We start from the raw sequence: 20,267 nt of genomic DNA on the forward strand, positions 1-20,267 counted from the left end.
GCCTGAACAGCAAGCTGCGGAGATAGAGGATCTAACTGATTCTGGGTGGAATATGGACAGCAGAAGGAAAGAAGCGGTGAAGTTGGTTATTTTTCTGACACATGGATGTGATTACTCTCGGTGCATTCCAGAGGCATTCCTTTGAATTCTCTGCAGGTCTGCCTGCCATTCCTGGGAGAAAGAAAGAAAAAGGGAGGAAAAGTCCCTCTCTCCTGGAGACGGAATGTCTGCACTTTCCATCTTCTTTTTAGGTATGTTGGCTTTTTTGGTCTTATTTTGTGGTGTTAAACTTGCATGTGCCTTCTCTGCACAACAAAAAAATCATTTATGTTGAGCTTAAGGGGCTTGCAAAGAAAATAAACTCATGCAAAAGTCTGAATTCAGTACTGTCTGGGTTTATTTTTGATGTTTTTCCTGGTGTTTTAATTACTAGTAGGTTGATGACCAGAGTTATTAAAAACTAGTTGCATTTTTAGAAGCAGCGGTTAAACCCGCTCATTTTGCATTTTTAAAAGCACAGTGCTTATAAGCAATGAGCTAGTGAGGGGTTTTAACTTCACTGGGGAAGCAAGGTGAACAAAATGTCTTTGTTTCAGGCGTAGTGTCAAGTTTGCTTAACTGTTTTGCTTTGCTCAGGCATTTAACATTCTGATTTTAAAATAAAAAAGGACCATTGTTGCCAGTGGATGCCTCAAATTAGAAACAGATGTGCTAGAGTGCAAGTGAGAGGAGGCTGGGGGAAAGGATTGGGGGGGGAAAGGGAGGCAGAGGAAGAAATGGAAGGAGAAGGTTAATAAAAAGGGGGCAAAAAGGCTGCCGTAAGAAGGACTAGGAAAGAGGTGACTGACTAGAAGAGCAGAGAGCAGGAAAGAAGACTAAAAGCGGAGGGTAGTGAGGGCAGGAGGACGGAGGGCAGAGGGGTTTCGGAGCCCTAGGTTGCAGAGGGAAGGGGCTGGCAGCCCCGGGGTCTTGTCTCGAGTGGCCGGGAAGCAGCCGGGCTCGCGGTGTCTCCGGAGGCTCCGTAATGTGATGAGGGAGTTGGTGTCTCCGCTCTGCTTCCTGCACCGTGCCGCCGGGCAGGCGGCTTGGACATCTGCTGCGATGGGGCAGGGGCTGCGGTGGCTGGGTCCCCCCTTCCCCAGCCACGCGAGGACGTGTGTCTCATCCTCCGGGGGACTTGTGCACATCCCCTCGCCCTGAGGGGCTCGAGGGGTGGATGTAAATGTTTCACATGGGTGCTGGAGAGCCGTGCCAGGGCACAGCCCTGTGTTGTTCCACCTCGCAGGGGTGATACAGCCGAGTCGGGCAGAGGTGCCCAGAAGACATGGGTCTGTAGAGCTGCACAGTGCCTGGTAGAGAAGGGGCTTTGCTTCAGGGACTGCTGTTAGCAGAAGGTTTTCTGTGAGAACGTGTGCAGGAGCCCACAAGTGCTGTCCCTTCTGTAGGGGCAGAGCTGGCAGCACCTTGTCCCTTCTCCACCTTGCTCTGGACAAGGTGTCTCGGTGTGGCTGCGAGATGGAGGACTTGGCAGCTGAGACCTTGAGCTAAGGGTGAGGAGCTGGTTTTGTAAGAGCTGTCAGAGTCTGTCCCGCAGAAATGAAAAATGGCTCTGCAGAAACTGAGTAACCAGGGACAGTTGCTCAACTTGGAGGAGAAGAAAGAGCAATGGCACTTTTGTGCCCACCTCAACTTCTTGAGGTGAAGACTTGCATCACAGAGGCCAAATGTTGAAAGCCAGGAGCAAATGCAAAGAGCTCTTTACAGAGAAAACACTTGTGGCTGTAGCTGCAGCTCATGACGAGTGCTGCTTTTATCCAGGAAGCGCAATAAACTTTTTAGAATGATTTGCACTTCTTTGTTATCTGGGTTGCTCCATAATGCTGGTAAAGCCACAGCAAAAACAATCGTGTGCTGAGCCCATGAACTGAATTTCTCAGCCTCAACACAGGTAGGGAGCAGGGCATCAAATGGTTTTCCAAAGCACCCAGCAGGACCCTGAATGTTTGGTCTTTGGGCACCACACTATAGCAATGAACTGCCCTTTCTCTTGCCTGCTTGGTAGGTGCCTGGTAATCAAACAGCTCTAATGGTTCTGCTGTGTCCAGGCTCATTCACCAATGTTAATAGGATGCTCCAAGGAGTCTTTCCTAAGTGTGGCAGGACCCGTGACCTGCTGCTGTTGCCACGGTTGGATGAAGGAAGGTGTGAGGAGTGGAAGATGGAGTGATGGTAGGATGTATGCCTATGTGCAAGCATTTGACATGGATTCTTATCTGAATCTGCAGCTGGTCAAAATTTTATTTCAAACTGCTGATGTAACAAACAACACTCTTAAATCAGAATGGAATTTTCCATGTGAAATAATAAATTCTTTGTTTTGGGGTGTGAAAACTTAAGAATGGACAACAGTGAGTTTTTCAGCCAGTAGAGGTGGCAAATATTTTAATGTAAATGAATGTTTTGCCTAATGGATTTAAATTGTCAGGAGATGGAGTTCTTGTGCATTTTCTCCTTCATCCCCTAGCCAATTTTGTATTTTATTAATGAATCTTTTCCTTAAAGAAGGGAATTCATAGAATATGCCCATATTCACATGGGCATAACATGCTTGGCTTTCTTTGTCAACAAATTTTGATAAAGTATGAGCTTTGACCCTCTTAAACTGATGGGTTTAGGAATCCAAAGGGGTATACAATATGCGCTGAGCCATCCGACTCTGGTGTGCTCCTGCTGATGCTGAAACTACTCTGCTCACTGCAGTGCTTGAGTGGCTCAAATCTTTTTAATCTGAGGAGCAGGCAGCCTCTTACCCACACAGAAGGAAGAGTCTGTTTCCATTCTTCCCCAGTCAACTTGCCTGCTTCATCAGTAAGTCTACGTAGTTGCTCTAGATGGGAGGGTGCAGCAGGAGGTTAAGTAGTCTGCTCTCTGGGATCAAGAGCAGATGCACTGGGAGCCAAGTTTAGACGTGCACTGTGTGCAGGGTCTCTGGGGAGCGATAAGAGCGTGAAATAATGAGTGGGGAATCTTCACTGAAGCTGCTGAATACAAATATACATGCGGCTCTGACTTGTGCATTTAGTTGGCCTTGTAATAGTGTGGTAAAGACGTGCTCAGAATGAGTGTCTGTATTATCTGTGGCAAAACTCCTAGCATGGTGCAGCTGGAGCCGCTGTATTCCTCTTATTCCTGCTGTAGCTGCGCTCTGCCTGCTAAGCTCAGAGGTGAAGAACTCCCTTACAGTGCTGGCCGAAGGGCATGGAGCTGTGGCATGGAGCACCAGGGCTCCGTCTCTCCGCGCTGGAAAAGGTTATGGTGCAAACCCCTGCGGTCCCCGCCGGCCTGAGCGATGGGGTCTGACAGGCTGCGCTTGCCCGGGTGTTCTCGGCAAGCGAGCCGGAGCTGCTCCCGTGAGGATTGGGGCGCCGCTCCGCAGCGCTGCGCGGCGGCAGGTCAGCCTGGGGCTGTGCCGGGGCTCGGGCTCGCGGACGTGCGAGCGGGCCTGTCCCCTGCGCGAGGAGCCCGGCAGCCCGCGCACGGTGCCCCTCATCTCCTTGACCTGCCTCTCCTTCCCCTTGTGCACCACTGCCACGAGGACAAGCTGAGGGGCAACTGCAGGATCCTGCGCCATGGAGGCTGAGGGAGGCCATGGAGAAGCTCCCCAGGGACTGCTCTGAAGGAACACTTGTGCCTGGAAACTAGCAGAGACTAAGGGGGACTGTTTCAAGCTATCTCTCAAGTAAGCTGATCGTATGTTCCTGCTGATTTTTCAGGTCCTTCCCAGATTGCTGAGACTATCAGTATATGACAATTACCATCTTCTGTTTTGTTCCATGCTCCCTCTGTGTTGCCTTAGCCTCTTTGCTTCATCATGTATTTAGATTAGAAGCTTGGTAGGGCAAGAATTCTGTCCCATACTTATACAGCACCTAACAAAAACAGTCTTGGCCCGTGACTACAGTACACAAAGAACCAATCTATAGCTGTGAACAGTGTTTTTTGTCAAGGATTACTGTGGTTTTGATCTTTTCTTTGAGTATTTGCCATATGAAGGGGTACAGAGAATTACTTTTGGTGTATTTAGCTCAAAATAACACTCTTCTCCCAAGGATAGCTGCCAATTATTTAACTGAATATCTCTGTTGAGTCAAAAGAATTACCAAGTGAATGTAATCAGTCCCTTAGCCTGTGCTGTGATTTCACTTCTGTGAAGGGATGAAAAACTATAAGGTGTTCTTGTAGAGACCTGTGGAGACTTGGTCTTTTTCCATGGTGCCTGCACTGGACCATGTCTCCTAGAGGGAAATGGTTCTCTGTACTAGGGTCCTCAAGCCCACTGCAGAAGGATGTTTTGTGCAGCAGCAGCAGCACAAGCTTCCCAGAAATGCTTGTCATTGCACAACTGGCTTGGAGATGTCCCGATGTTTATCCTCAGGATCACAACAAATGCCCCTGTCTTCCTTAAGGCAAATACAGGGCTTTATAAGGAACTCTGCAGGTTTGCAATCCGGGATTTGTTTAAGTTTTTTTTGGAAAGTGCCTGAAAAGAAATGTAAACAGTCACTGTGACCAAGTCTCGTGTGTATTTGTGAAAATCTGATTGGTGTGTGATGCTAAATGATAGCACGTGTGTGCAGTACCCAGGGAAGAGGGATGTTGCTAGATGCTTTCTTGGCACTTTCTTTCCTGTGGTCCTTGCAGCCTTAGTGAAATCATAATGTAGTTCTTTAAAGTAATTCTCTATCTTAGCTTAGGTGGTAGCTATTGCATGTATGTGCATCATTCACATCTGGAATTGGATATAAATATACAGTGAAAACTCAGTTCTTAAATGTTCAAAATTGCCTGCCTTGTATGCACCCACGTGCTACGAAAGAGGCTGCTCTGGGTGTACTGGAAACTTTATGATGCCCTAAGATGAATGGGTCTTGTTTTTCCCAAACTACTGCTTCATCCATTCTTAGAAACGGTTAGTTTATAGAAGGAGCTCAGCAAAAAGCCAAGGGTGAAGTCAGGTCGGAAGGCTCTGAATAGATGCTCACAGCACAAAATGATAGAGAATACAGAAATGTTGAGAAGCCCAAGAATAAAAAATGTGTGAGCCAAGTGATGGAAAGCCAGGTCAACATGAGCAAATTGTGTTGCAGTTGTCACTAGGATCTCTGGTGATGGTCTAGCCCCATAAAATCAGGTTTGTTTTTACCCTGAGAGCACCCAGTGCAGGTTCAGTACAGAAAAGAGCAGGGCAGCCCTTTGGAGGATGGTGCTGCCTTGCTTCAGCCTAGTCTCAGTGCTAGGCTTCCTTAAATCACTTTTGGTGCCTCAGGTTCCCCACATGATGAACTGGGAAGAGTCACCTTTTGTTTGCAACCTGGCAAAAGACATGAACAATTGTAAAATGTTCTGAAAGGGGTGATTGTGACTGGAAAAAGATGTTAAACAATTCTTCTCCTTGCTTGCTCCCTCATCTTCTCCCAGCTAGGCAGCTACAAAAAGCAAATATTCTAACTCAGCATTTGTCTTAATGGGCTAGACCCACATCTGTGATGTGAGATGTGCTGTTCTACAAGAATCAATAGACCTTAAAAAGCAACTCCCAGCCTTTTTATCACCTCCCCTATAGCTGTCATCCCTACTTTTGTGGCCTCAAAATGCGTATGGAGCTTTAATATGTTCCCGAGTTTAATTGGGTAGAAGGGTTGGAGTTCAGATTAGTGCCTGCAGTTTAATTGCCGTTGGTAGGGAAAGGTCAGTGACAATCTTGCTGTGTTTACAGTGTGCCCTGGTGGAGGGGAGGCTGCTCTCCTGGAAACAATGAAATGGAGCGTGCACAGTTGGAGGCAACGCATGACAGTGGCTGCAGAGCGCATTGGGTTGGGATCAGCGTTTTAACCATGCCACAGGAAGCAATCTGTCAGTGCAAGGGCCCTTGGATCCCTTTTAGAGGCAAGTGGTTTGCTTTGCTGGAGTAGCTGAAGGTAAAACCAAAAGCAACAGGTCAGGAAAGTGTTAGGGGCTGTTTAGTGTAAGGGACTGGGAGTCTGGATTCAGTTCCCCACTCTGTTTTAGACTTTGCCAAGCTGTCTGTCCCTCTGTCTCCTCCCTTCCTGCTCCACCAGCTTGTGCTTTTCACTAGCTTTTTACTTGGGCTGTGGGCCCTTTGGAATAGGGGCTGCTTTCCCAAAGTGCCCCAACAGGACTTAATGCAAACCGGGATTGGATAAGGCCTCTCCAGACCTGGAATACAAAAATAAAACAAGTGGCTCTGCTCCCTTCCCCCTCTGTGCCTCAGTAAAAATATCAGGAAGAGGTGGTTTTCCAGTACTCGGAATATTTATGAGATGCGTGCTAGCTGAGTCTCAGGGCTCAGACTGCTAGGCTATTTTTTTTGCACTTTAAAACCTTGATAAAATTTTAAAGGCCATAGGAATCTTTAATATAGGGATGAACTTTGTCTGGAGGATAGGGCTGCAAAGCACCAGGAATGGTGGTGTGTGCTTGCTTGTGTGGAAACACAAGTCTTTGATGTTGCACAGCAAACCTTGAATATGGAGCTAAAACAGAATCAGGCACTTCTGTTTCACCAAAAAAAAATTGCAGGGTTTTTAACCTTGGAGGCAGATTACTTTGTGACTTCATTGTTTAAATTTAGGTTTTGTTTTGGGGGGGGGGGGGGGGGTTGTTAGACTTCAAGCAAAAGCCTTATAGCCCAGGGACTGTCACTTCTGATTACTTCCAGTGACACTTCCAATTATTTCCAATCACAATTCCAGGGACAAGAGGAAAAAGGAGCCATGTTCTCCAGCATCAGGCCTTGTGCTGAACAAAGGATCACTTATCAAACCTCGGCAGAGAAGGAGGGACTGAGCCAGATTCCGAGCTCTATTATACTAGGGTAATTCCAGAACAAATCTGCTGAAGCGAGGCTTAAGGCTGGTGTCTGAAGGAGTGCTGGGAATTCTGTGCTGGATCCTCACTTGTTGGGTAATACTAAGGAAATTGCTTTGTTTTCCCCAGGCATTAACTGGCACTAGCACTCATTTCAGTGCAACAGCATGTAGCTTCAGAGAATGTCTGTTAAACGCTCTGTGTGTCTTGCATGAAATGAAGAACATGTAAAAATACTGTTCACAAAGAGCTGTTCAGAACGGGAAGCAAGTCTCTGCTGATAGAACTTGACTGACTTGAAGGTAACCTAAAGGCCTGATGAGGAAGGATTTGGCCCAGACTGTTTAATCCAAGGGTAAACCAGGAATTATGAGCCATTTCCTTTGGAAAGCCCCTAGTACTGAGAGCCTCTAGAAGGCAGAGCAAAGACTTGAGGGAGGGCATCCCTCATGGTTTCACCCTTCAGTCAGCAGTTGACTCTGCTTTATCCAGTGGTAGTTTCAGGCAATTCCTGATCCCATCTATATTGCAGTGTGGGTTTGGAAGTCCATATATCTCAGCAAAGTGCAAAGATTATATTCCATATTGGTGACTGGGCATTCTCTTTGTTCTGAGGCCTTCAAAGCCTTGCTGAGCATCAGCTCTGAAATTTGGTGCTATCTGCTTGCCTGGAATAGGCCTGTTCTGCAGCAGCCTGTTCCCCTTCTCTGAGAGCTCGGTGTTAATGCCCTAGGAGTCGCAGCATTTGGCATAACTATCTGTTTTAGGGAATCCATCCAGTGTGGATGGATGCTTCAACAATACTGCTTTGTCATCCTCTGATGTGGTCTGTGCTGTGGGCAAGACCAGTCTTTGCTTCCATTGTTTTGAGTCCTTGTTTGGAGACAAAGGGCATTTTCACATGACAAAGCCTAGTTCTTCTGTTGACAAATGCTGTAATTTTTTTCTTATTTCTTTCCCAGCTAGGGATTGTAAGCAGTTCAGAGGACTGTCTGGTCAAAGCAGTGTTGAGCATGTCTAGATTCTTTTCTTGGTTTGCCAGTGACTCAGTGATATAAGTAGTCCCAGGCTCCATTTGTAAGTGTTTTTGGAATGCCTCTATTTGAAGTGGTGAACTTGGGTAATAAAGGGCCGGCACTTCTGGAAATGCAGCTGCAGGGCCTCATGAACTTGTCTGGCTCAGGCCAACAACGTGCTAAGCCTGGGGCCCTTAGTTAATCTGCATCCATTCTGGCTTGGTATAAGGAGAGCTCAATCCTCAAGTGACTTGCTTTGGAGCTACTAATCCAGGGTTGCACGAGACTCATGGATCATGCTTTGCTGAAGGCCCTTACAACTGACTAGTTGTACAGCGTAGGTAGGATCACAGCATGTGAAGCCAGGGAAGAAAATAGTCCTGCAAGATTTGTTCTGTTTGAGGGATCCTTGATATTCTGGTGGACACAGTTCCGGGAGGTCTAGGGCAGCCTGGCAGGAAGAACCATCTCTTCAAAGATGGAGCCCAACAAAATGAAGGGCAGTGTTGAGGTTTGCTAGAGGGCAGGTATATGAGAGGCTAGAGAATTTCACTCCTATTACCCTTGAGTTTTTTAAGCATATAAGCAAAATATCTCTTCCAGAAAGACAGGCTTGGTTTGAAGGCCTCAAATGGTGGAAAGTCTTCCATAAAATTGTCAGCAAATCATGTATCTTACTAAAATGAATATTTTTTTGGCTTCAACTCTTGGTGTTTTTTCCTAAAATATTTCTTCCCTGTTAAGATATTTATGTTGTAACCATGTTTTTGTCTTTCTGATGAGCTGGAGTGGCTGAGCTCCTTTTACTTAGTGCTGGCTTTGCTTAGATCAAATAAATGGCTGTAGCATGAAGCAGATTGCTGCTGCATTGCCAAGATGCCAGGCACTGCATCTTTCTGCCAAGATGCTTGCAACCAATTTGAGGTGTTAGGTTTTTTAAAGGCTCTGTGCTTGGGCTCTGCTGAAAGCAGTGTGGTGTTAGGGCCTTTTGAAACATTCAGTCCTTACTCATTTAGTGGGATTTATTTCTTCATTTAGCTCTTGGGGTTTTTTAAGCTTTCTGAGCTCCTGGAACTATTTGTATCCTGAAACTTTTTAAAGAATTAAACTATTCTTTTTTTTGTTTTAGAAACATCTTCGGGTGTAAAGATGGGGAGAGGACTTAGACTTTCACGCACGTGGAACGATTTGTTTCACTGGCCACTTAAACAAATTACAGAGATGCCAATCTTGTCTGTATCCCCCATTACTGCTCCTCCAACATCTCGTCAATGCTCAGGCTCTTCCCATTTGCTGGACTGGCTCTAGCTGAAATAAGCCAGGTGATTTTTGCTCTGTCTCCATAAACTGATGTGTGGATAAAACTCATGTATGCTTGGTTTGATTAAAACAAAGCAGCAGTATTTACACCCCTACCCCAGCTCGGAAGAATCACAAGTGAACAAGGAAGCTTGCTCTGAATGATTGGTTAGAGCTGAAACAATTATACTGTGCACTCTCCATATACTTAAAAATCTGTCACTTAATGGAGGCAGTGCTGGGCTGAGGTAAGTTGTTTTTTTCTTTTTTTTCTCTATTTTTAAATGTATGTCTTTCCTGAGTAGGAAAATCCTATCAATGCAAGATTTTATCACTCTGCAATGCCTTGTGACATGTGTATGATCTGCAGAGAACTCTTCAGCTCTATTTTCCTCACTTCCATCACTGCAGCTCTGTCAGCAGGGGTGAGAAGGGGGATAAATGTGAGTATGAGGGTTGCTGAGCTGTCTCTTGGAATAGGCACTGCCTCTTCATGCTGACATGTTTATAGCGCTTAGTGCAAAGGGATCCTAGTTTGTGATCCTAGTCCAAGGTGCTGCTGCAAGCCCTTGCAAGCCCTGCAAGATAAATGAGAAAGTATCTTCCCAGTTAAGTGTTTCCTATTACAGAAGATCTTCAGTGCTCTGAGGTCCTGCTAACCTGGCCAGATCAGATGGGAAGCTTTGGGGTCAGTGCTCTCTGACCCATTCATACCACAGTGTCCCAAACCGGCTACTAACATCTCCCTCATGACATGGGGCTTCCTCAGCAAAGCCCTCTGACTTCTGTGGAGGAGAAACATCTGTGTGGTCTCACTGTTATCACTTAATAAGCTTTTCTATAGTGGAAGAGAGTGTGACAGGCTGGACATCACCACGGGCTTGTGGGTTGTCCTCACTGGGTAGGGTCTCAGTCTGAGCTATAGGAGGGAAGTACTGCAGTGCAGCTGCCTGTTTCTGATCTTGAGGGAAGAGCCCTGCTTGCTGCCTTGAATCATTCTAGCTTTTATTCTTCTGTGTCAGCACTGTCAGTGTGTATAATACTCAGCTGAAAGAGGCCATCCTACCCTACCAAGAGGAGGACTTGGAGAGGAATCCCCTTTGGCGAGGATGTGGCAAGCAGACTGATAACACAGAAGACAAGAAAATATATCCTGAGCCAACCTGCATTAAATTATAATGGGGAATTGGAATTTGTTTATGAATGCAAAACTTCATTATGAAGCAGAATTTAACAGAAAATCTGCTGGGAGCTGGTAGAGCCTCACAATGGGCAACCTTTATTGCCAAATCATGTGTTGTAAAAGCAGTAATTGAGCAGGTAATGAGGGTACATGCTTTATAAATGCACACCATCAGTTAGGTCCATCATGTGCAGACAGGAAGGCCCACAGAAGCAGATGTATGTTATTTCTGTGGACATTTTAAATGGGCACTGTTCATATGCTCTGTAAAGGTCCTTTCTGGGCCATAGCTACCTCATCTGCAGGAATGGAATTGTCCTCTTTAACCATGTAGTTTATGGTACTTTGCATTGTGATCTCTCAGTATTGATGAGTAGTTCATTTTTACCAGCTCTCCTTTTATAGAGACCCTCTAGCTGCTCTCTGTTTTTATCTGCAATTCATTACTCTGCATCATAACTGTATGCTGTTTGACAGAACCAATTTTTCCCTTATGTTTTGCAAGAATTTATCTTTGGGAGTCAGAAGTTCTGACTTAAGTTCTTTATAAATTTTGTAGGAAATGCTCAGCCATACTTCCTCAAAGTGAACATGCTTGAATCCTGTCTCCTGTGTTTAGAATGAGCAGAATCTAGACAATTTATTCTAAAAGGAAAATGTTCTTTTGAGGATAAACAGCTTGAATAAAACATTTCTGGGCAAACCCTTGACAATTCTCTCCCCTCAAACAATCTCCCCACACAGCAGCTTCCACACTGAGGGCAAAGGCAGCTGGCTGTCAGTTAAGGGTTTGCATGAGATGAAGTGGTCTCATCACAAACCAGATCTTAAGTCTTACCTGCTACTGTTATGCCTGTGCCAATCATGCTGATACTGTAATCATTCCAAATGAGCCTTGATGATGAATGAGGACTGTACAAGGGAATGCATTTTATGTACTTGAATTGAGGCAGATGAGAAGATCTGGTTTTATTTTTAGATGCTAATGAGGGCCAGACATAGACTTGTGTGGTCTGGGGCCAGTGAACTGCTGTTATCTCCAGGATGAGCTACTTTATTTCCTCTTTCACTTCTCACTGTAGAAGGCGAATGTAATCAAGTACTCGCAAGATTACAGAGCTGCAGAAGGAGCTCTTCCATTTGCTGAGCTCCCTGGGCTGAAGGAACGCAGCAGAGGCTGAGAGGGTAAGCTTAGGCTCCAAATGGGGAGAAAATGGGTAAATAGCCTGTCACTGCAGCAGATATGGGAAGGAAAGAGCTGGTAGGCATGTTAAATGTGCAACTGCCACACTTGTAGTCAAAGCATCTCCCAAATTCAAAGCCAACACTAATGAGCCTCTTGGAGAATAGAGGCACCATGTGAGTTAGAATAACCAGTTAGCCCGATCACTTCTTTCCAGTAATTTTCAGGAGCTGATGCAGAGTAGCCGAAAGTAGAACTGGGTTAAAAAATGGAGAATTCTTCTCTGGCTGTTTACGGTTACTATTTTGGCAACCTGCAGAAGTTTAGGCTTAATTGATACCTTTGAGCTCATCTTGCAGAACACTGAGGTTTCTTTTCTGGAGCATCACAGCTGCTTTCTTTGGGCTGCACCTGGTACTCTGTAGAGAGCTGTTGGCATGGAGCTGTGGATCCTTCTGTGCTTCTCGGAGCCTGGTTGCATTTACTTGCTAATGGTAGGTGCTTTCTTGTGTCTACTGCTCCTATTCCCTTACCACCAGCTCTTCCATACGGCTGCTCTACTGGGAACAGAGGAATTACCTCCATTTCAAGATCTCCCATAAGTGTCTTGGTTCCACAATAGGCAGTGGTATCCTTGGTGCTATTCATATATTGCTGTTACAGGTATGTTGCCCATTAGACTTGTTGCCCCAGAATATGGTGAAAAAGTCAGTGATGTGCCTTTAAAAAGCCATTCAGCTGCAACTCAAAGACATGGAAGCTTGAGGGAGCAAATGCATGTCCAAGTTGCCATGAGCAATATGGCGAGCAAGCCAAGTCCCCAAACAATTATGCACATTTTTGTGAAGTTCATTAGCCCCTTGTCATCTGGTATCAGCAAATGACAAATGTACTTTTAGCCACGCTCTCTTCTCTGGCCCACAGGTTTGTCATAGCCGTTCGTGCCCTGGATTTGGTTCTCTGTGTGCTGTCACAATTGCATCAGACGCTGTCTGACAGATGCCTTGGAAACTCTACAAAAACCCTAACTTGAAAGTATTTCATTTTCTCAACATGAATTCATTCTGTGAGTCAGACTGCTTTTGCCTGAAAGCAAACATGGAAATAAGGAGGTTGGAATTACTGGACTGGATCAGACTGACAGTCTATCTATATCACTGTTTCCCCCTAACTGGCTCCTGTATCAGTGTGAGGTGGGGAAGAAAACCTGTACCTGAGCTGTGGAACAGCGTGCTTGTGAGGGAAACATTGCTGAACTTGGGCAGTTGGGCAAAAAAACAGGCATTTTTATACTTGAAGGGGAAAAAAAAAAAAAAAAACCTTGGCTTTTGGTTATGAGCCTTTTAACTGTTGAGGGTCAGCATTTTAAATCTGTTTTCTTGTTGCCAGATGCTCCACTTCATTAGGTGCATTTTTGAGCTGCATGGGTCTCCTGTTGGCAGTCTTTAGTATTACTGCCCTAGGTATTTACCATCCTCTCCTTTCTCTTAAGGGAAGTAGCCACGAATGATGCCTGTTTCATAAATAAAAGTCTTTCTGCCATTCTGGACTTAGCTTATCTGGACGGGGAAGATAGAAATCTTATTTCAAGGACTGTGCACTCATTTCTAGCATTTGCAGTTTTGAATCAGTTTGCAGACTCTGAATTGGAGGGAGCAGAAACGATGGACTAGAGAAGCTGATTGGTAAGAGTTAAACTAGGCAGAAGAACTTCTTAATGAATTTGTTTTGCCTTTGCCTTTTAGCTTCTCGCAGCCTCAGGAAGTGCTGTGAAGAGATGGCCTTTTGGATGTCCCTGCAGCCTTGCAGCCATGTGTGTGTTGTGCCTGTTCCAGGACAGCAGAAATGCATAAACAACTGGAGTGTGGTGTTTTGTTTGGGAGCTTGTGCCTGGAGAGACTCGCGCAGTCTGGGTCAGGGTAAAGGTCCCTGCATTAAACCACTGGCACAAGGCAGCTTTTCAGTTTGTTGAAACAATGCAGCCAAGCGAGTGTAGCTGGAGGAAGGAATGTGAACTGCTCCAGACTGGGAGATGGCTCTGGGCTGTGCTGGCTGTCGGATATATACAGAGCTTGGTCAGAGTGCCGTCTCACAGCTCTTGGCATCTCTGTATGTTTTACCTGATGACCATTTATAGTAAATGCTTAGTGATGTGCACCAGGGTGTCCAGGCCAACCTGGGCATGAGGTTTATGATGGGCATCTCCCATGGTCAAGAGGCAGGATGCTGTGACACTCCCTCTGAAAAGAGAGAGGGGATTAACCACAACTGACTGTTAAATAAATCCTACCCCCACTTGTGAGCCCTGGATCCTAATATTAGCTGACAGCTAGGCCCGGTTCATGGTAAACCTCTCCCCTCACAGATGGAGCCTGAGATGAGGACAGCCCCTTCTTCTGGAGATGTACAGGAAGCAACAGGATTAGTGGGAATAATGCACATGGGGTGACTACTTGCCCTGAGTTACCCAGAGACACTAAGTGCAGAATCTGTGTTGCTATATTTTATTTTTTTCTATCAAGAGGTAATTAGGTATTGTTTTATGGGATCTTTGATTAGACATATTTTCTCAGTGGCCTTTGTGATCTAGCAGACAAGGGCTAAACAGGAGTTGATAGCTAACAGCTGAATAAGTACAGAATGGAAATCACAATTCAAGGAATTATTGGTGAGGTTAATGTACCATTGAATCAGTCTTTCAGAGTGGAGCAAATGGGGCTATTTCTCTGAAAGACTAATTGAACCATGAGCTATTTAACTGTGTGTAAAGGTTATGGTGACATTTTGTGGTGTCTCTGCTGTGCTGAAAATTAGACTGTGTGATCAGTGCTGTTCTACTCTAGCATTTAAATATCTATTAATCATGCTACCTTTACTTATAATTGTATAGTGGGTTGGGAGTTAATTCAGCAACAGAGCCAAGCATGTAGGCTGTTCCACAGAGGATGTGCTACAGGTCTAAAGTTTTGATGATTGTGAGGTAAAACTGTTATCTCTAATGAGCTGCTTTGTGCTTTACCATTTAGTGGTGACAGCAAGTGTAAATAAGGATAGATAACAATATCACTGAAGGAATAAGTCTTGGCCATTCTTTCTTTTGCTCTAATAAAGGCTTTTCCTGACAAACTGGTCTACAGACACAACCCATCTGAGTAGGGAACTTGTGCAATTCATTGCCTCAGTTTTGATGAAAGCTTCATTTTTGTCCTTCATTTCTGTTAGCAGTAGCACTTCTGCAGGACCAGCAGTACTCTCCCAGGTTTGAGGCACTTCTCCCTTACATTCAACCAGAGTGTTCTGTTGTGGACTTCCCTGGGCCAGAATTTGTCAAAAAAAGTCATAAACCTGACAAACAGATATATTCCCAGGAAAATACTGCCAAGCTAGATGTTTTCCTCTTGTTTAAGGTCCTGATTACCAGGTCTTTCCTCAGAATGTGACAAAGTAGCATGAAATTTCACTCAGTCTTCTCATTTTCCTTATGAATTGCAGTTCCTCAAGAGTTAAAACTTGCTGTAAATGCAGCTGCTAATGCTACAACAGAACTGCAGATCACTGAGTGCAAACTGGGCAGGCAAAAAGCAGAGTTGAGAAATGAAACTGAGCACTGCACAGATGACAGCTTTTCAGGATCACCAGCAACTACAGCAAAACAAAAGATGGAACAAAAGCTGCAGTCTGTAGTTTGTAGACTGTCTCCATGCTGCTTTGTTTATTTATACAAAGATGTTTTTCCTACCCTCCCATTCAACTCAGTTTAATTGCCCATATATATATATCAGGGTTCAGCTAAGCATAAAAAAAAATACTTGCCCTGCTACATGTGCTCTTTTATCTGTTCAACTCAGTAATGCTTTGCTTTTTCTTTGATTAATCAGTACATTAGTCCTTACAGGGTCACTTTCTACAACCATCAGTAGCCAATGCTATGCTTTAAAATGTTTGATTTTATTCCTTTTTCCTTTCAGTTTGTTCTTCTGTTTTGCAATTTTTTTTTTATCTTATTCATCTAAGTTCCTAGCTGAAATAGAGGCTGGACTCGTCTTTGCATCTTATGTAATTGATTCCAAAGATATGGACAGTTTCTTTCAGTCTTCATTGTGAGGAACCCCATGAGGTTTGAGGCTTTGTCAACCTCTCTATTTTTTCCCCAGGAATTTACTTAGCAGACAAATTCATGTACCAATCTTGCCTGTGGTAGCTGGACCTAGTAGTTGCAACTACTGCTTTCCAGGGTAGCAGGAATTGTGCATATATACCTTGAGAGTATGTTGGTGTGGCTACCAAGTGCTTCGCAGGTCTTGAGTAACCCAGTTGATATTCCTTTTCACTCTCTCTTCTGTTGCTCTCTTATCTGTTTTGTGCTATTTTCACTTTTTTTCCTCAAATCTGCTTCTTAATCTCTATTTAAGAGCATATAAAAAGTAATTTTATTTGAAATACAACATCTGAGTAGATCTGAAACTTTTCTTCAGACTTCTATTGCTTTGTAAATATCTTAGCTGTTCAGTTTCTCCCCAGTTAATTCACCCTTTAATTCCTTCTGAAGATATTTGTCTCATCAACCCTCAACCTATATCAACCCTCAACCTATGTTTTCTCCATATAGTTTTAAAAAAATATATACATATATCCAGAATGCATTTTCTGCTTTATGCAGCGTCCAGACAGAAGGTCATTGTCTGAGGCTTAATTTTTCATGTATGGCTTGGTATCATTATTTACATTTACTTGACAGAGAACATGTTCCATTACCAGTTGTCTCTGTAGTCAGGGAAGTAAATGCAGAAGCCACTTAACAAAACAAAAACAAAAAACTGACCCTAAAACCACAAGCCTCAGTTGTTTTTAAACTGCCTTTGAAGTAGTTGGTTTTATCACATCAAGAGCTTGACAATAGCAGGGAGGTACCAGGTTGGGAGTTGTGCTGCATTTGCTTTATTAGATCTTAAAAGTTCTTTGGGGGAATCTCTTATCAGCTGTAAACTGTGGTTACACTTGTAAATAAGAAGCAGTGACATTAAAAGTAATTGACATTAAAATGTTGTGACATTAAAATTAATCATGTTTGATGGATGCTAGAGAGTGAATCCTCAAGGCTCCCGGCTTCATGTTTTAGCAAGTTTTGACATTCATCCTCCCCCTCGGTTCCTGCAGCTGTTACATAACGCCTTTCCCGACCCGCTGCTTCCAGAGACCTCGTGCAGGGAGCTGTTATGGAGAGAAGGGCGCTCACGCAGGCTTGGAACCACGGCAGAAGTTTGGGGTGAAGAAAGGAAATGAATGTGAACTGCAGGGCTCAGTGCTGCATGCCTGCAGCATGAGGCAAGGGGTGTTCAGTGGGGTGGAGCTGCTCGCTGTTTTGCTGGTAACATCCTAGACTTACCCCCCTTCTTGGTGTAGGGCAGTGTTTTTGTGAGATGGCAGAGAAAGCAGGAGGAAATGAGCAGCATGTTTCCGAAGACAGAGCGATTAAGGGCCCTGTTCTGCACCTTTACTGGATACTGTGCGTGTAAGCAGCCCTTGAGACCTCGACTCCAAGCACAGCACAAGCAGCTACCTTGCCATGGGATGGGACAGTTCCCTGCATTCCTGCAGCATTAACAGGGAGAGGTGGAGGGGAGATGGAGAGCGGTGGCAGCATCTTAGTGCTTGGGATGATCTGCATTTCCCTGCACCTGTGTGCTGTAGAGTACCAGCCTTCATACTTCTAAGATGCAAAAGACTTAATGTTCTGGCTCTTTTATCTACTCTTTTAGCACCTTGGGACGCAAAGGCTTAGTGTCATCTCAAAATCAATGCAGTACTTAGGATTTAATTGGTTTCCTGATCAGCAGCATAAGGCTGAAGATGAACTGGACCCCTGGGAAGGTAGCCAAAGAGCTCAAGTTCTTTGGAGTGCTTGTTCCCTCTGCTATGCCAGTTGGAGGAAGGAGCAGCCTTGTAAAACCCTGCCTGCTCTTGCCATAGGAATAGAAGGTTTGGTTGCCTTTTTTAGTAATGAGAGGAAAATATTTTCTTTTCCTATCAACTGTGCAAGGTTCAGTAGGAAATGCTGTGTCTGTTGCCAGGTCTGTTCAAGTGGCGCTTTCACTAAGTGAGAAAGACCGGCTAGCTTCATTTTGGTCTTCAGGTTTCTCCAGGAGCTCAAGGGGGTTTGGTATTACCTGAAAGGTGCATTCTAGAGCCACCTTGAGCAGCAGCCAGGAATATGGTGAGTGTCATGAACAGTTAGTGGCAGGTCCCTGTCCTGCTTCCCTTTGTGAAGTAAGTGTGTCAGGTAGAAATGATCAACTGTTCCACTATGGCTGAAGCGTACCTAGGTGAGATGTGTCCTCTAGGCAGGGAGCGAAAGGAGAAGATGCAGCATTACTCACTTCTTGGTGTAACATTTTTCCTTTTCCTTTTTCGGCAATGTGAGGCTGAAGGGGGCCTCAGAAACATGAACCGATGCATCGGGCAAGAAGCCAGCCACCTCCTCGCAGCTTGAGCTCTGTGCTGGCTTTGCGTTCTGTCCCATTTGGAAACTGTAAGTAATTGGCTGCCATGAGCTGATTTCCCCACTTCGGACTGTGCGGTCTGCAGAGGATGCCACTCGAGTGAACAAGTCAGCACAGTGGGCACACGTTTTCCGTGAGGCTGAGAAGTAATTTGCAGGAGGGCCAGCATCCTTTCCTCACTTCCTTAAGTGCTTCGCTGCTTATAAGAAAAAAGTAAACATGGTCCTGTAAGGTTACTTCAGCTGAAGGTTGTCTGGCCTATTGGTTAGGACACAGCCCTAAATTCTTCTCCTGCAAAGAGCTTGTCTAGAGGAGTTTCCAGCATTAGTGTGATTTGGATTTCGTGCTTTATATATCCTATTTGCTGCTCCACCACTGACTCCTTGTGACCTTGGTCAGTCTTGCTGCGTCTGTAGTTTGTGTGGGTTATTTGAGCCTTTGATATCTGTTCCACCTTTCATTTTAATGCAAAATAATGATACTGAGCAGCTTCATTTTAAGGCCATGGGTATCATTTAACTAATGGCTGTAAAAACCACTGAGACCTTGGAATGAAAAGTTCAGTGGGAGAATCATGACTATCCTTTTTGTGGTCCAGTGTGCACAATTTCTGTGGTGGGGCACTGGTGGGGGAGGATAATGATAGGGAAAGCTGTTTTTCCTTGAGAAAGTGAAACAGCAAAAACCCACGAGTATTTCAGTGAGCTGCCAAATGTTTTGTTGGCTTGTCTTGTGGCAATTTTGGCCCAAGAATATTGGGGATTTCTGAAGACAGAATTAACCCATTTGAAACAAAGAATAGCAAAAATATAAACCATAGTTTTAAACTTGTGGCAGGAAGGAAATAAGTTTTCTGTAGAGGGTGCATTCATGTACGTTCTCAGGATCAGTGTTAGGGTTTGGAGCAAGACGCAGCTACTGGGAATGGTAGCTGGACTTCTAGGTTCAGTCCCTCAATTGGGAGCACTGCCAGGCAGTGCTAAGTAGTCCACAAATATTGTTTATCCCTCACAAATTTGCTTTGGCCCTTTTGCCACTTGCTATGGTTACCTAATGACTTTTATTTCAAGGCTGCAGGAAAAAATCCTTGCGTTAAACAAGTAAATATTGGAGAAAACCTCATGTTAAATGTAATGTGCATTTACCTGAAAGTTCAGTCAACCAGGAAGAATTATCAGGTGACCCATCTGATTGACAGCAGCTGGCTTCTTCTATCATATGGAGTGACAATTAAAGGCACAAAAAGAGCCTAGCACTATAGTAACCAAGGAACTTGACTCAGCTGTGACCTGGTCACAGATACTGTCAGCAAAAAAAGAGGTTAAATTATGTAAAATTCATCAAATGTGCTGAGCTCTCCCCACAGACCACCCATGCTAGGAGAGCTGCGTTTACTGTAAGTGTTGCTGACAGATGGCTGCCAGACATTACAATAAACTTAATCATTGAGGAGCCCATCACCCCCGTGCAGCAGCTGTGTACACAGTCCGTGTGTGTCACAGCAGCTAAACCCAACGGGTACTTTTCAGGAACCTTTCTGTAACCAAGGTAGGAGGAGTTGACTGATTTTCTTGTTTTTATTCATCTTTGGTGTGGTCTAGAGTTAGTTAAGGCAGAAGGCCTAAGGTTTAGGGAGCGAGGCTCAAATCACACAGGTCCTTCCTTCACCTGCTTTGTGATCTACAGCTTGTTATAGGATAAAATAGCTTGGAAGGACCAAAATAGCTTGGAAGGACCTCGCATGGCGAGGCTTCTGCTTCAATCTCTAGCTCAAAGCAGTGTTAGCCTCAGTTTCAAGTGTATTGACTGTCCTTACGGTGAAAATATTTTCCTAATATTTGTCTGGAATTCTGCTTTTATATCTTGTACTTTAAAGGAGAGTCATGAGACAGAGAAACTGCAATTTCTCTGGGATTTGCTTGCTTTAGCATCAAGACTTGAGGTCCTTTCCTAGAGCTTGATCTTTCTCACCAGGAAACTTAGACAAAGTCCCTGAGAAATCCCCAGGGCAAAGTCTCCCAAATCATCTGGCATAAGTTATTCATCCATCACTTCTCTTCAGGCTGTGCAGACTTACTGAGATCCCTGTTTCCATGGAAATCCTGTATCTCTGCTCTAACTCTGTAACTCCTGTACCCTCCAGCTTATCTCCTTTAATCTCTGCGGGAAAAGACCTGTGGGTCCTAGTGGGCAAGTTG

The 20,267-nt window shown here is 44.7% G+C and overlaps 1 protein-coding gene across 1 annotated transcript in view; it reads left to right on the forward strand.

Moving 5' to 3' along the window:
* The first annotated feature begins 208 nt into the window (after positions 1–208).
* The window catches only part of CLMP (CXADR like cell adhesion molecule), a 34,419-nt gene continuing 14,360 nt past the window's right edge, over positions 209–20,267 (forward strand). The window contains exon 1 of the mRNA XM_088534543.1: positions 209–251. Within this exon, the coding sequence (XP_088390669.1) occupies positions 224–251 (28 nt within the window). The 5' untranslated portion in view covers positions 209–223. The remainder of the gene's footprint in view (positions 252–20,267) is intronic.

Source organism: Tinamus guttatus, unplaced genomic scaffold, assembly GCF_059628265.1.
Source record: "Tinamus guttatus ecotype Peru unplaced genomic scaffold, ASM5962826v1 Tinamus_guttatus_pri_ptg000566l, whole genome shotgun sequence".
Classification (NCBI taxonomy): domain Eukaryota; kingdom Metazoa; phylum Chordata; class Aves; order Tinamiformes; family Tinamidae; genus Tinamus; species Tinamus guttatus.